The sequence below is a fragment of the Rutilus rutilus genome, assembly GCF_951802725.1.
Source record: "Rutilus rutilus genome assembly, chromosome: 25".
NCBI lineage: Eukaryota > Metazoa > Chordata > Actinopteri > Cypriniformes > Leuciscidae > Rutilus > Rutilus rutilus.
The window spans coordinates 10,283,949-10,300,050 of NC_140229.1; the positions used below are offsets into that span (position 1 = coordinate 10,283,949).

Here is a 16,102-nt window from a genome sequence, read left to right on the forward strand (position 1 = left end):
AAAAAAAAAAAAAATTCACAGCCTTTGCAAAATCACGTGCAGTTAAATTTTGATTAATCGAGCAGCCCTATGGCATGTTTCGCATGGGATCATTCTGTAAAAAAAAAAAGCTTGATGCTGTCGCTATTCACTGCCATTATATGGATGAGCGCGAGCGAGTGTAATGTTGTGAATTCAAAAACAAAGGAGAGCTGGATCCAAATGTTCTGAGTTTTATTCAAAATGATATCCAAATGAGTTTTATTGACACAAATAAACAAACAAATCAAACACAAAGACCAGACAACCATGAACAGAATGAGAGCACCAAACATAACATACATGTAGGAACAAGACTCGACAAACACGGGTATAAATACACAAAGACTAACAGGCTAACAAGAGGCTGACAAGGGACAGGTGTAGGTGATAAGTAGTCATGGAAACAAATGAGGCAGACACTAGGCTTGTTTGAGGTGTGAGAGTAGGCGGCTGCAGTGAAAAAGGTGCAGTCAAGACGGACAGTTCTCTCTTCTCGTAGCGGATCAGACACCAACGAGATCGAAGGAAGATATAGCGGGATTCACATTCATGCGCTGTGTTGCTAATAAACTGGATGTAATTTAAGTTTGGTTGCTTTTATATGAAAATAAAATATGACGAACAAGACACCCAAAGTACTTGTTATTTAATTCCATTTGACAGACATTTATCAATCATTTTTACTTGAATACAGACATGTTTTTATATTTTTATAGAAATATGACAATCACATAACCCATAGAGAGATTGCACTGTCAGAGAGTTTGGAAATATTCACACATAATGCACATTTTTTAAGAATTTATGCACATAAAAACATGATATCAGAATTTTAAAATCAAAATGTTTAAAAGAGAACACTTTTACACGGTTGTTTAGACGTCAGAAAGTCGTTTACAATCGTGCTTTTGATCTGACTGCAGAATCCGACACGACCGCCTCGCCGTCACGAGAGTTTTTTGACATACGTCAACATGACATCAGAGCAAGTCGGACCACACTCGGACACATTTCTAACCGGGATGTAGTGATCACCGGTGATCGGTTCCGCACAGATTTTACTCATCGCAAACGAGCCTAATGCAACAAGGGAAAACAGGAACTAAACACAGGACGTGAACACACAAACAATTGGAACAAGGGACCACAAGACTGGGATCGTGACAGCGGGACTTTTCTTTTTTTTTATGGTCCAAAAAAGAAAGAAGGGGATATGGCAACAGGGTGAGCAAATGATGGCTTAATTTTCATTTTAAGTCAATGGGAAATTTGAAGATAGAAATTTTAGGGTTAGCTATCCCTTTAAGTCAATGGGAAATTTGAAGATAGAAAATGAAAATACAAAGCACACTTAAGCCTAAAATGATCTAAAATCTGCAGATATTACAAATTCTCTGATCCAGAGAGCATGTCTTTGTCATGAGAACCCAAACGCATCTGGATAATGTGGATGCTAAAATATGTCCTTTAATATTTAAACATGCAAATAATATGGTTTCCACTGTGAAAATAAAAGCAAAGTTATCTTCACTAACTGCAGATCAGTATATGGCTGACAAAACAAACCGCAACACAGTGCAACCTAAAATCCAGTGAACTATTTGACAGACCTATGCAAGCTATTCCACATATTGGATCAGCATTTGTATAACAAATTATTAGAATGATAAACAAAACATTTCATGCTTCACAAATGGTTTCAGCAACTGAATGTAAATATTTACAAACCCTCAAGTAAACACACATGGCTCAGAGCAATGAAGATGGCTGTCCGCTTTTGTCTGAACTATGTAATGAATAAAGCACAGATGCAATAGCTGTTCCTGCCTAGTGAAAACAGACAGACTCAAAAAAACAATCCTCACTGGAACCTGCAAGGATCAAAACAACAACTGGGAAAAAAAATATGAGCTCTGAAAGTCAGTGAGTCCACTATAAAACACTATTTTGTGTATACTGTTTAATATTATGTAATAGGCATAACAAGTTCACATGGCCACTGTCACAAATTTACGTCATCTTTTCTTTGTTCAGTTTTTTTTATATATATATTTTTTTATTAGATTTTGAATCCCTGATGTTCAATAGGGACTTTTGGACCCCACAAATTTCACATAACGAGTAGCCTACGTGTGGTTTGTTGTGTTAGCTACTCAGAACTTAGATACAATACATAAACAGTAACATGAATACTGTAATTAAATAATGTCAAAAAAAAAATTGTCACGACTCACCCTGTTTAGACAAAGGAGGATGCGATTGTTGCCATGCAGAATACAAAATCATCCAATTTCCTAAAGGTAAAATTCAATATCAGTGATGCTTGATAGTGATGATCCGTATCAGAAGTAGATGTATCTCAAAAGCGCGTGAGCTGCCTTAAATAAACCACTTTTAAAATATGTATATTTATATATTTAAGTCACGCGCAGAATTTCAGTGTCTCGTAGGCGCGTTCGACAAAAGCTGCACGCGCCCGTGATGCCCAAAATGCTGTCTGTGTAGGCACTAGGCAGCACACTCGATTTTGAGCACAGCCACTATTACATTGTTGTCATAATCACAGCAGACATCTATCTCCATTTACAGCTATAAGTAAATTACATTAATTCCGCTTCGTGAACCCAGAACACCGATGGCAACCATTTAGACACCATACATTATTTCTAATTATGCAAGGGACAGTTTGAAGCCAAAAATGTTGTGTTGTGTTTGTGTTATCAACAGACAAACACAATCTGTGCTGGTGGTCTGGCCTTCCTCACGGCTTCTCCTTCAATTTTAAGCGGTTTCACAAATAAAAGCTCACTGGAACGGACACGGGATTACATCTAACACCCTAAAATCATCGAGCAAAAAAACATCATACCTTGTATGTTTGTGTTTAGCAGTTTATATGTTCATATCTTTATCCAAGCGTCGTCGCTGAATTCTGCTATTTTCACTTCATTAGTCTCGCGTCTCCTCGCATCGACTGACAGAAAAAGACGGCCGCTGAGGATGGCAAAACTCCGCCCATAGCGACCAATCAGATTGTAGATATTGACTGAAGAGAGAAATGGAGATCGCTGATTGGCTGAGACGCACGTTCGTCTGTGTCCTTCCATCCATTAGGTTCTGGAGCGCCTGGAAAGATGCTGCTGGATACTGACAGGTGCACAGTCTCCAACAACCCAGTTAAAAGGCATCAAAAGCAATATTTTGAATGAGTTTACCTTTAAAAGAGCACAATTTCATTCAAACTGACTGGGAATTTTCTTCCAATGCAGTCTAAAAATGGTATAAAACTTATTATCAGAACTTACAATTTTCTGGTTTATGTCTGCCCTACCTGTAAATGTTCTCAGCATATGCAAAAATACACACTTTCTGTCAAACGATTTGAATAATTATGATTTTATTTTTTTAAATAAATGTTTTTGATGAAGTCTAACCTAGACTGCATTTAAGAAACAGTAAAACATTTCAAAATGTAATATATGCTGATCAGTTATTATCAATAATTATTGGTGCTCAGTTATTAATTGATCAATGTTGAGAACAGTTTTTGCTGCTTCATATTTTTGTGGAAACCATGACACATTTTTTCAAGATTCTTCGATGAATAGAAAGTTCAATGAATGTCAAAATAAATCTTTCAAAACATTATAAATGTCACTTTTGAATTTCTTTCTCTTTTTTTATTCGCACTTACCCCACATTTTTGAATGATAGTGTATCACGGTTTAAACAAAAATATTAAGCAGCAACAAGATGATAATAATAATAGGTGTTTCCTGAGCACCAAATCAGCATATTAGAATGATTTCCGAAGGATCATGTGATGTAATGATGCTGAAAAATCAGCTTTGCTATAACAGGAATAATTCAAATAGAAAACAAATAAATGCAGTCTTGGTGAGCATACGAGACTTCTTAAACAATATAGATATAAGAAACTTAATTATTCCAAACATTTTATAGTGCAATCCATGCTGTTTTATGAAAAACTGCACAAACACAAGACTGTGACAATGAAAGATCACTCATATGTGGGGTATACTGTCTTTTATGATAAATTATAAACAATCAACAGGGTTTTTTAAAAGAATTTAAAAACTCTGTTATACAATGATTGAAGTAGCTAAGGAAATCCTTGACACTGGTCATATTGTCAATTTTATATTGCTTGACACATTCCACGAGACTTCGGACTATGAACATATTTACAACTTTGAATGTTTCCATGTATCTTGAGAATGAGATGCGTAGAAAAATTGAACTTATAAATAGTCTACATGAGTATAAAAATAAAATGACAAAGAACAAACAAATACAATATTATCTTATACAGATGAAAGAAATGCACACCTTTATCTTGCTTGCATGCTTCAGTAAACAGTCATCTACTTTGTTGACCAAGACAACTTTGAGGCATTTCCCTTTGAGTCTGTGAAATGGCAAAGCAAGCATAAATCCCTTTGCTGTACATTACAAATAACCTCTCAAATTCACTCTCAAAATCCATTACATTTTCAAACATCTCCATAAAAAAAAAAATATTACACATTTATCCTTCATAGAAATGATGCTTTAAAGTTCCTTTTGATCTCTCAAAGATGTGCTCTGCAGTAAATACTGTCAGTCTTCTGCATTGGTTCAGCAGTCATTGCTTTTCTTCTTTAAAATCTTTTGAGACAAACAACAAGCCCAGCTCAAGGGCTAACAGGTGAAAATGGACGCTGGTTCGAGGCTCTAGCTCAAAAATGCTCATCCTAATGGAGAAAACATCAAAGTTAGAGTCATGTGTCTAAAAAGAGCACTCCATATTGGAACAAAAACAGAAGGAATCAACAGTGCCATCCTTTTACTTAAATTGTTCCAGGAAAGACCGTCAATCTCCTTTCTGAGCATAGATAATGATTAGGATAGTCCACTATGATCCCTTTTACTCACTGGCTCTTTCACCCATATTGGTTATCCATGTCTGCCAAAGACAGTCGTGGCAAGGAAATCTTTGCAGGGTATTCTGCATTTCGAGAGGGATCCATGTAGATGGTGGAGCTGGTGAGACTCTTGCGGTTTTTCTTTGACGCGGAGCGTCGCTGCCAGCGGCAAAGGAGAAGCTCCACCTGCTCTCTGAAGAAGCTGGTGGTCAGGGTGTAGAGGATGGGGTTAAGGGCACTGTTGATAGGAAGAATGAAGATCACCACCCAGGAGTTTATCGTCCCTGCAGAGATAAACATAAGACACTGACGTCAACAACAGCAGAACTCATTGTACCGATCATCTTAAATTGAGGATTTGTGACACACTTGGCTAGAGGGAACTGGGTCATTTTCAGGAAACTGATTTTTTTTTTTTTTTTACATTTTAATATTAGTAATTAAGTAATTAATAACATTAGTAAACAGTAATTAAGGTTACTGCGAAACTTTTATTCAATTTGTATTTATTTATTTTAATATAAATGTCAGGCCTAAAATACCAGGGCCATGACTATCTTAAATATGGCTATAACTTGGCAAAAATACCAATAGTTATTTATCATTCGACCTCATTTTCTGTGAATGTGCGAGACTTCCGATTCATTAGCGCTATAGAAGAATATCAAAGGGCAGTAAGCAGTAAAACTATTTGCGCTACAAACCAGTATATAATCACGACAATACATTACAATAATATGGTAAGAAATATCAGTTTGCAATATGAAGCAACATAACAAGCTGTTTTGTACAGCTAAAAATAACTGGAAGTGCATGAGATTGGAAGCCTTGACACATTCAATTTATAAATGGCTGCTTTTAAAAATAAAGTGGATAAGTAACCACAGAGAGCTACTTTATTTTAAACCCATCACAGTAAGTTTGGAACTTGAAATCTTTATTTGAATATATGACTCAAATTAGTTCATTCTGGTTGCATCACACAGTTGTTGTGTGCCTTATTAGAAATAACAAGTTACAGTGGTGGTCAGAATTAATGGCACCCCTGGTAAATATGATCAAAAATGGCTGTAAAAATAAATCTGCATTGTTTATCCTTTTGATCTTTCATTAAAAAAAAATTCGCAAACATCTAACCTTTCATTGAAGTCAAAGAATTGAAAGTGGGGGGTAAATCACATTATAAAATAAATGCTTTTCTCCAAAACACGCTGGCCATATTTGGCTCCCTGTTATTAAATACTTTTTGCAACCTCCTTTTGCCAAGATAACAGATCTGAGTTTTCTTCTATAATGCCTGATGAGTTTGGAGAATAACTGACAAGAGATCAGAGACCATTCCTCCATGCAGAATCTCTCCAGATCCTTCAGATTCACAAGTTCATGTTGGTGCTTCTTCTGTTCAGGTCACCCCACTCATTTTCTATAGGGTTCAGTTTAGGGGACTGGGACGGTCATGGCAGAAACTTCATTTTGTGCTCAGTTACCCATTTTTGTGTTGATTTTGATGTTTGTTTTGGACCGTTGTCCTGATGGAAGATCCAACCACGGCCCATTATAAGATTTCTAGCAAAGGCAGTCAGGTTTTGCCATTGGTATTTGCTAGAATCCATAATACCATATATCTGAACAAAATGTCCAGGACCTCCAGCAAAAAAATAGGCCCACAACATACAAGATCCAGCAGTATATTTAACCGTAGGCATGGGGTACTCTTTATCCCTGTTTGCACCAAACACATCTGGTGGGTTTGCTGCCAAAAAGCTCTTTTTTGTTTAATCTGACTATAGAATCCGGTCCCTTTTGAAGATCCAGTCGTGTCTGACAACTGAATATGCTGGAGTTTGTTTTTGGAGGAGCGAGGAGGATTTTTCTTGAAACCCTCCCAAACAACATGTGGTGATGTAGGGGTTGTTTGATAATTGTTTTTAGGCTTTCTGACCCCCAAGACTCAAGTAATCTCTGCAATTCTCCATCTGTGATCCTTGGAGAGTCTTTGGCCACTCAAACTGTCCTCCTCACGGTGCATTAAGACAATATAGACACACGTCCTCTTCCTGGCAGATTCGTAACATCTTTAGTTGATTGGAACTTCTTAATTATTGCCCTGATGGTCAAAATGGGGATTTTCAATTCTTTAGCTATTTTCTTACAGCCACTTTCTATTTTGTGATGCTCAACAATCTTTTGATGCACATCAGAACTATATTCTTTGGTTTAACTCATTGTGATGGATGATTAAAGAAATTTGGCCTTTGTGTATTCGTCATATTTAAACTCCTGTGAAACAAGAAGTCATAGCTAGACAATTTCATGTTCCTGGTCACCCTGGTGTGCTAAATAAAGGGTTAGGGTTAGGGTTAGGATAAATATGAACATAAATATTAACATAAATATGAATGGGAATATACTTCAGAGATATTTTACACGTAAAAAATTCTAGGGTGCCAATAATTGTGGCCGACGTGTTTTGGAGAAAAACATTTATTTCATAATGTAATTTCCTCCCCACTTTCAATTCTTTTACTTCAATGAAAGGTTAGATTTTTGCGAATTTTTTTAATGAAAGATCAAAAGGATAAACAATGCAGATTTATTTTTTACAGCCATTTTTGATCATATTTACCAGGGGTGCCATTAATTCTGACCACCACTGTATTTCTCTTTTAAAATATATTTTGTGCCCAAAAAAAAATTACTCAAAAATGAGAAACGTGCTTCTGTTTTTACCATGTGGTCAAAAAAAGGTGCTGCAGAAATATACAACATACCTGGAATCTCAACTTTTAGAAGAGAGAGTGTTTTGACCAAAAATATGGGTATCCAGCAGAGGGCGTCAGAGAACACAATAAAGAAAAAGCGGTTGGCCACAGCCACATCTTTGTGCAGCCGACTGCGCACATCTGTGGCATTGATGCCGGTTTTATAAATGGAACAGAACATACTGGAGTAAGAAACAACAATCACCAAGAACGCCACCAGATTAAGACCTGTGAATACATAAGACACTTAGTTCAGTATATGCACATAAGGACTGACTGACATATTAGGAAAGTATAAGCAGGACTGTAGATACAGAATTTAAAAATTGCAGGGTGACCAGACATCCCAGTTTCCCAGAAAAGTTACGGTTTCATGATGAGTAGGGTAGGCCTACTTACGGTGTAAATTTCACAAATTTCTGGTGGTTTAGTATTTTCCTGATCATACAGTGCTATGCATAAGTTTAGACACCCATACTAAAGTTGACTAAAAAGAGGAATAAAAAATCATCTTTTGGAAACTGAACTTAATGCCTTAATTAAAAAAATTAGGAAAAATCCAACCTTTAAGGACACCAATTTTCTTTGTGAATGAATAATGCATCGTAAATAAATAAATGTTCTTCCTTAAAATACAGGGTGCATAAGTTTGGACACCCCTATGTTAAATTCCCATAGAGGCAGGCAGATTTTTATTTTTAAGTATTTTTATTTATTTTTTGTTTAGGATACTATGCATCCTGATAAAGTTCCCTTGGCCTTTGGAATTAAAATAGCCCCACATCATCACATAGCCTTCACCATACCTAGAGATTGGCATGGTTTTATTTCAGTTAGCCTAATAGCTAGTTTGATTTGCATTGAGAGATGATCTTATGGAAAGTACCCCATGCCAATCTCTAGGTATGGTGAAGGCTATGTGATGATGTGGGGCTATTTTAATTCCATAATTTTTTAAATTAAGGCATTAAGTTCAATTTCCAAAAGATGATTTTTTATTCCTCTTTTTAGTCAACTTTAGCATGGGTGTCTAAACTTATGCATAGCACTGTATATATGATCATATATATAGTATGTATTTATTTTATATATATATATATACTAAACCACCAGAAATTTGTGAAATTTACACCTTAAGAAGGCCTTCTCATCATGAAACCGTAACTTTTCTGGGAAACGTGGATGTATATATATATATATTATTGTATTATATATAAATAATTACAATAACAACCACAAACATTTTTATGGAAGCTTAAAAAAACAAAATTATCCACTGCATGCATTTTCCTTCGACACAACCGTGTGAGTTTTTTGCTAGGAATTTTATTAAATTAAATATTAAATATTTTTGGTAGCCCACAGTAAATAGTGGTAAATCGAACATTGCAGATCATGCCCTTGGTCAGTTTGGGCTTAAAAAAAAAGAAAAAAGAAAAAGAAAAAAAGGTCACCAGGCTTAAATTTAGTAAATTGAAGAATATATATATATATATATATATATATATATACAGTGCGGAAAATAAGTATTTGAACACCCTGTTATTTTGCAAGTTCTCCCACTTGGAAATCATGGAGGGGTCTGAAATTGTCATCGTAGGTGCATGTCCACTGTGAGAGACATAATCAAAAAAAAAAAAATCCAGCTGCAGTTAAGATACAGCTGCAAATAAGTATTTGAACACCTGTCTATCAGCTAGAATTCTTACCCTCAAAGACCTGTTAGTCTGCCTTTAAAATGTCCACCTCCACTCCATTTATTATCCTAAATTAGATGCACCTGTTTGAGGTCGTTAGCTGCATAAAGACACCTGTCCACAGTAAGAATCCAACTACTAACATGGCCAAGACCAAAGAGCTGTCCAAAGACACTAGAGACAAAATTGTACACCTCCACAAGGCTGGAAAGGGCTACGGGGAAATTGCCAAGCAGCTTGGTGAAAAAAGGTCCACTGTTGGAGCAATCATTAGAAAATGGAAGAAGCTAAACATGACTGTCAATCTCCCTCGGACTGGGGCTCCATGCAAGATCTCACCTTGTGGGGTCTCAATGATCCTAAGAAAGGTGAGAGATCAGCCCAGAACTACACGGGAGGATCTGGTCAATGACCTGAAAAGAGCTGGGACCACCGTTTCCAAGGTTACTGTTGGTAATACACTAAGACGTCATGGTTTGAAATCATGCATGGCACGGAAGGTTCCACTGCTTAAACCAGCACATGTCAAAGCCCGTCTTAAGTTTGCCAATGACCATTTGGATGATCCAGAGGAGTCATGGGAGAAAGTCATGTGGTCAGATGAGACCAAAATAGAACTTTTTGGTCATAATTCCACTAAACGTGTTTCGGTCGAGGCTGGGTCAACATGACAATGACCCGAAGCACACAGCCAGGATAACCAAGGAGTGGCTCTGTAAGAAGCATATCAAGGTTCTGGCGTGGCCTAGCCAGTCTCCAGACCTAAACCCAATAGAGAATCTTTGGAGGGAGCTCAAACTCCGTGTTTCTCAGCGACAGCCCAGAAACCTGACTGATCTAGAGAAGATCTGTGTGGAGGAGTGGGCCAAAATCCCTCCTGCAGTGTGTGCAAACCTGGTGAAAAACTACAGGAAACGTTTGACCTCTGTAATTGCAAACAAAGGCTACTGTACCAAATATTAACATTGATTTTTTCAGCTGCATCATACAAATAAATAGTTAAAAAATCATACATTGTGATTTCTGTTTTTTTTTTTTTAGATTATGTCTCTCACAGTGGACATGCACCTATGATGACAATTTCAGACCCCTCCATGATTTCTAAGTGGGAGAACTTGCAAAATAGCAGGGTGTTCAAATACTTATTTTCCTCACTGTATGTATATATATATATATATATATATACACACACACACACTTCCTATATTTATATGATTGTATGAAGATTTTATAAACTGTTTACTATAAGTTGATGATTTGAATTGCAAAAAATACTAAATAGCCTACATGAAAACAATTGAATATATTATTAAAAATTGAATCAGTAAAAACCAAGATATCGAACCAAGAAATATCCCTGTGGAGTATCCTTTGGCTGTTGGTTTCTCCAGTCTATCAGAGTGCAGAGGGAAACAAACTCCATTTCGCCCATAATAGTTCCCAAACACGTCTTCATTTAGCAGGGGAACAGCTGCTATGACAAATCCCAGAATCCATATGAAGCCCAGAACCAACACTGTCTGCAGCTTTTCTGGCCGCAGATGGCTAAAAGGGAAAACAATGACTAGGAATTTCTCTAGCGTCAAGTAAGTGAGGAGGAGAACAGATACTTCAGAGGAGAGCATGGCAAGAAAGCCAATTGTTCGGCATTCCACACTGTCCATCCAGATTAGAGCGTTCCGGTTATATTCGCCACGAAATTTCACATCGAATATCCCCAGGAAGAAGAGATAGACTCCCATCAGACAGTCAGCACCTAGAAAACATTAAAGCAAAAATAAATAATCAAAACAATGACATATAACACTTAATATTTACATAAATGAAAAAACATCTCAGGTTACTCAACTGTAACCCTGTTCCCTGAAAAAGCAGGAACGAGATGCTGTGTACTCATACGCATTGGGAAAACATCTTTGTTTGACCGGTTGTGAAGCATGTGTTCAAACACGTCAAGAAAGAGGCTTAAATAACCTCCGATGATGACGTCATTGGATGTTTCCCCTATGAACGAGTTAACTCGTCATGGAGGTCTTCGAAGAAGGGGAGAGACCGTCGCTCAGGCTTCTCCCCTCAGCCACCGGACAGAATTCTATCCTCTAAATTTGTGCGCTTGGGGGTCTCTTGTTTCTGTGGCCATTCCAGTTGTAACCTGGCCACTGCACGAATCAACTCTTCTTGCGCTTTATCATCGTGGGAGGAGCGTTCAGACTCTCGAAATCATCTCGCCTGAAACAAGAAATGCAGCGTTCTCGGCCCGGTCCGAAGAAGCGCCAATGCGTATGAGTATGCAGCATCGAGAGTAGCTTTTGAAAGGGAACTGTAGACTTCTGCAAATAAACGTAACACAAAATCGGTTTCCCCCTGCTGAGACTTGGTTTCTTCCTCACCCCAGGTTCTTCAGTTTTGTCCTCATTTCATTACTTTGGAATGAAAGACAACATCTGCACTTATTATAAGATTGCTATTCATCAGGTCTAGTTGCAGATTCATTAAATTGATTTAAAACAATAGTGTCTAGCTCCTGCTGCATCAATCTGTGCAGTGGATGTTAATATCGACAGCGTCATTTCTGTTCCTCATTACCAATATAAAAACAAGACACAGTGTGACCAGAAGTGGCATAAAGTTGCTTGCAGGTTAATTTGAGCAATTTCCTCCCAGTGGAGGTGTGAAATATTTGACAGCTGCTCATGTTTGTCCCACAAGTCAGGCAGTAAATTTAAGAATACTCCAGCTCTCTTAAAAGCTTTTGAGAGAAGGGAATGTGTTTTGGGAATAATGTATGAACACATCATTCTTCCTTACAGTTTGATGAACACATCATTTATCAGAGCCATGCGATGATACCACCCTCTTGTGACAGCAGGCAATCTTTGATTCAGACAGCATGGCAAAGGTGAGCAGAGAGATGCTATTAAAGTCAGTGAACAGCCGGAGGTAAAGGCCAAGCTCCTTTTCCCACCCTGACTATAATCTAGACACGCTGCTATAGCTGAGATTAACACTCCAAGTACAGATAAGGACACTGAACTCAACTGAAAATGTGTCACCGGCTAATAACAACCCTCCATGAGATTGGAGCCCAGCCCTCAGCCACCGACACCCGGCCCGATGGAGATACGATAGCCCAACCGCAGACCATAGACTTTGCAGCCAGCTGCTATTGACGAGTCTGAGCTTAAAGACAGGACGGAAGGAGTCGTCGCCCCAGAGCCTAAACTGTGTGTCTGACCAGGTGTGTAAGCCCGCAACATCGTGTGCGGCCGAGGGAGCGTTTGTGGAGTACGAGGGCTGGGAGGAAAGCCCCACCCACAACCTCACAGTGGTGTTAGAACAAAGAGCTTTAAAGTCTGGTCCTTCAAGAGTTATTAACCAAACAATTGGTTTTCCCCATGTGTAAAATGAGTTCTGTTCTAATGATGATTAGGAAAAGCCTTCAGATATTAAGAGATCACAGCCAAAAATCATTAAGAGCCTGGTGAACTGTTAACTGTTCTATTATATTGAAAGAAAATTAAATGTAAGAAAATGTTAAATTACTTTAACTTTCCATGGCAATTCTGTCATACTGATACGGTTCCAGCCTCTGGTGCTGTTCGCGTGTCGGTAAAAAAAAGATAATGTTTTTTTTAAGTAATATTTGGGGGATTTTATGGTACCAAATGATATTTACGCCGTTTTATAATCCATTTATTCACTTTTTGAACATAGACTTGAAAATTCTTAAATCTTGAATGATTTAGAGCACAGACTTAAGGTCAGATTATCGCTGGTGAAAAAAAAGTGGAAAAAAAAGTTAACTTAAAAGGGAAGTTATAGAATTTAGTTTATTGTTGCACAAAAATACTATTTTAAAATTTTGTATGAAATATATATTTTCAAAAATATGTTTTACTCTAAAACTGCAAGAAAAATCAAAGCCTTGAATCTAAACAAGTTGTGTTCCAAATTTGAGCTTGATATCTCAAAGCTTTCAGTGTTTTGTTTGGCCGCAGTTCAAAAAGTTTTCACAAGATAAAATTAATTTCCAGTGCGGTCATTTTTGATCGCGAGGAGCACAAGTGTGACAGGTTTTTTCAGGACCATTTAACCTTTTCAAATCATGTCCATGATTTATTTTTATCTATTTTTTTCACATAGCAAGTGCCAAAACCTTTACCAGGTTTTGCACCATTATGATGAAGTAAAAAAAAAAAAGAAAGAAGAGGGTTAGATAATATAAAATACATCAAAAATCCTATGTAAACAAGTAATTGTTAACTAGGCTATTACTTTATTGCAGTTATGTTATCAAAAACCTTTGCATGTGTGGATGATAGGAGATACCACAAAAGACCATTTTTCAAAAATAAATAACATATCTCACGAGGGAGCATTCTCTGGGACCCTGCGGTTCACACGCAATTTTCAATCAGTTACAAACTGTATCCCTGTTGGATGCATGTCGGTAAAACTGCAGTATTATAAGGCCTCTATCTGTCCGGACAAAAATACATCTGTCACAGATTTCCTGAACTATTAGTAGATTGGTATTGTTCAGTACATCAGGAAGTGATCGGACAGTGGAACAGTCTGTAATTTTACTTTTTAAATAAGTTAAAAAATGCCAGCATATGAAGACAAACAAACTGTCACTCTCTTAATAGGATTATAGATGCATGCATAAACGTTCAGGAATGAACAATCAAACACCCACAAGAATATACATTCAGACACAAAAGCAAACCAAATCATAATAGGCTTTACTGACAGCTTCCATTATTCAGATAAAATCCTTTATCTATTGTTACCCTTTTTTTTTTTTCTACTGATACCCCCATTGATGAAGGCATTAGCATTACTGGATATATTCTCTGTCCAGGAAAATCCTTTTTTGTTGTTGCCATTGTAGAATGTGCAGCCAAACTTTTTTGGAGCAATTTCAATTTGGGCCGTGTGTGTGTGTGTGTGTGTGTGTGTGTGTGTGTGTCTGTCTGTCTGTCTGTCTGTGTTGCAACATGTAATTATTGGATAATAATGATAAAAATAATTAACAACAACAACAACTAATAATAACTGGTCTTTGTGCTGTACACTTCATATAATTAAAAAAATAAAACAATAACAAAATATTTTAATGCATTACTTTTTAATTTTTTATCAAATATATGAAGTGTTCAGTGCAAAGATAAGATTAATCAATAATGAAGTTAGTTGTTTTATTATTATTATTATTATTAAAAAACAAAAAATTGCACACAATGTATTTATTTATTCAATATTAAAAATCGTTTCAGCCCCTACTCACAACACAGGACTTTGATGCAGGCTGCATGCAGGTTGTTCTCCGCTCTAATGAAGGAGCGCATTCCGATGACAAAGAGATTCCCAAAGCAGGTGATGAAGGCCATCACCCAGACGGACACCCGCAGAACCACGCTGGCTAACAGGTCTTCAACTGATGAAATCCCATCGGTGTTAGGTTTACATTTCCGAACATGTGGGGCATAGGAACAGTACTGAAAATCCTTAAAATATCTAGAAAAAAATAGATATAACAAATAACAGATTACAAACTGAGCAGATGCAGATCATTACACAGACCACACAATGAGGGGTACGTACATGTGGGACAGGTTTCCCATGGGAAGAAACATCTTGGTGGTTATATCAGGAATTTCAATGCCCTCCAGACTTCTGTTAAATATATGAATGTTGTATTTCATCCGACACCTAATAAAAGGGTCTTAAAAGCCATTGTTTTCCTACGCAGAGCATGCAATGCTGATACTTACAGAGACTCCAGTTGAACCAGGTGATCGAAGTGACTGGCATGAATATGGAAAGCAGGATTATGGGATATGTTCCTGCAAACATTAAATGGAATATGTCAGCCAAAAATTATTATTCACTAATCACATTTCAAATCCATTTTTCTTTAAACAGAATTTTTTTCTTGCCAGCAACAACAGTGGATAGTTACCAGGAGTCGTCAAGCTCCATAAAGTCTTCTGAAGGCCATACATTTTTTTGACATCAACAGTGTCAACACACCATTTTTTAATGCAGATGTGGGCTATAGACAAGCTTAAATTCAAGTCTGTAAAAAGCTAGCACATAGGCTCTGAATACAGACTACTTGTGTGGTGCTTTTTTCAGCCACCAAATGAAGACTTGTTTGTTCCATAGAAGAAATAGAAGCACAGAGTTTTGGAAGGACATGAGGGTGAGTGAAAAATGACAGAATTTTTCCTCTTTGGGTAAAACATCCCTATAAAATTTTTATTTTGTCCGATTGTATGGCATAATTTATTGCACTGCGTGCACCAACCAATTCAACCAATTTAAAATAAACGATGTGACTTGATATTTGCATAACTCACAGTTTCTGCAGATATTTTAAACTCTTGAAAGTGTTTTTAGGAAGGTCGGAAAGTCTGTTGCAAGACAAATCTCTAAAAAACAAGAAGGAGAAACAAACAACAATCAGATGAATGAAATCCATGTGCATACAAAGACATATCAGTTATGATTTAAGTGCAGAACCTTATTACTCTCAAATCAAAAGATTGTACATCCAGATTATGTGCTGCAGTACTCACAGTTCAACCAAAGATCCAAGAGAATGAAACATGTTTTCTGGAAGGATCTTGATTTTATTGTCATGCAGTGATCTGGGCATATAAAAATAAGAGAACAACAATGTTATTTTTTT

General features: G+C 37.0%; 2 protein-coding genes across 4 annotated transcripts in view; both read right to left on the bottom strand.

The window, feature by feature from the left end:
* Window positions 1-2,993, bottom strand: part of fryb (furry homolog b) — a 74,908-nt gene extending 71,915 nt beyond the window's left edge. Inside the window, exons 1-2 of one of the 2 annotated variants that reach the window (XM_084401290.1) lie at window positions 2,891-2,993; window positions 2,256-2,315 (exon numbers count right to left, since the gene is read on the bottom strand). In XM_084401290.1, coding sequence (XP_084257416.1) covers window positions 2,256-2,307 — 52 coding nt within the window. In that variant the 5' untranslated portion in view covers window positions 2,308-2,315; window positions 2,891-2,993. The remainder of the gene's footprint in view (window positions 1-2,255; window positions 2,316-2,890) is intronic. The other variant, XM_084401292.1, reaches the window with a different exon arrangement.
* Window positions 2,994-4,617: 1,624 nt separating this feature from the next.
* rxfp2a (relaxin family peptide receptor 2a) overlaps window positions 4,618-16,102 on the bottom strand; it is a 63,267-nt gene continuing 51,782 nt past the window's right edge. For both annotated transcript variants that reach the window (XM_084401297.1, XM_084401296.1), the window contains exons 11-18: window positions 15,990-16,061; window positions 15,771-15,842; window positions 15,183-15,254; window positions 15,013-15,084; window positions 14,696-14,925; window positions 10,751-11,161; window positions 7,718-7,936; window positions 4,618-5,230 (exon numbers count right to left, since the gene is read on the bottom strand). In XM_084401297.1, coding sequence (XP_084257423.1) covers window positions 4,965-5,230; window positions 7,718-7,936; window positions 10,751-11,161; window positions 14,696-14,925; window positions 15,013-15,084; window positions 15,183-15,254; window positions 15,771-15,842; window positions 15,990-16,061 — 1,414 coding nt within the window. In that variant the 3' untranslated portion in view covers window positions 4,618-4,964. The remainder of the gene's footprint in view (window positions 5,231-7,717; window positions 7,937-10,750; window positions 11,162-14,695; window positions 14,926-15,012; window positions 15,085-15,182; window positions 15,255-15,770; window positions 15,843-15,989; window positions 16,062-16,102) is intronic.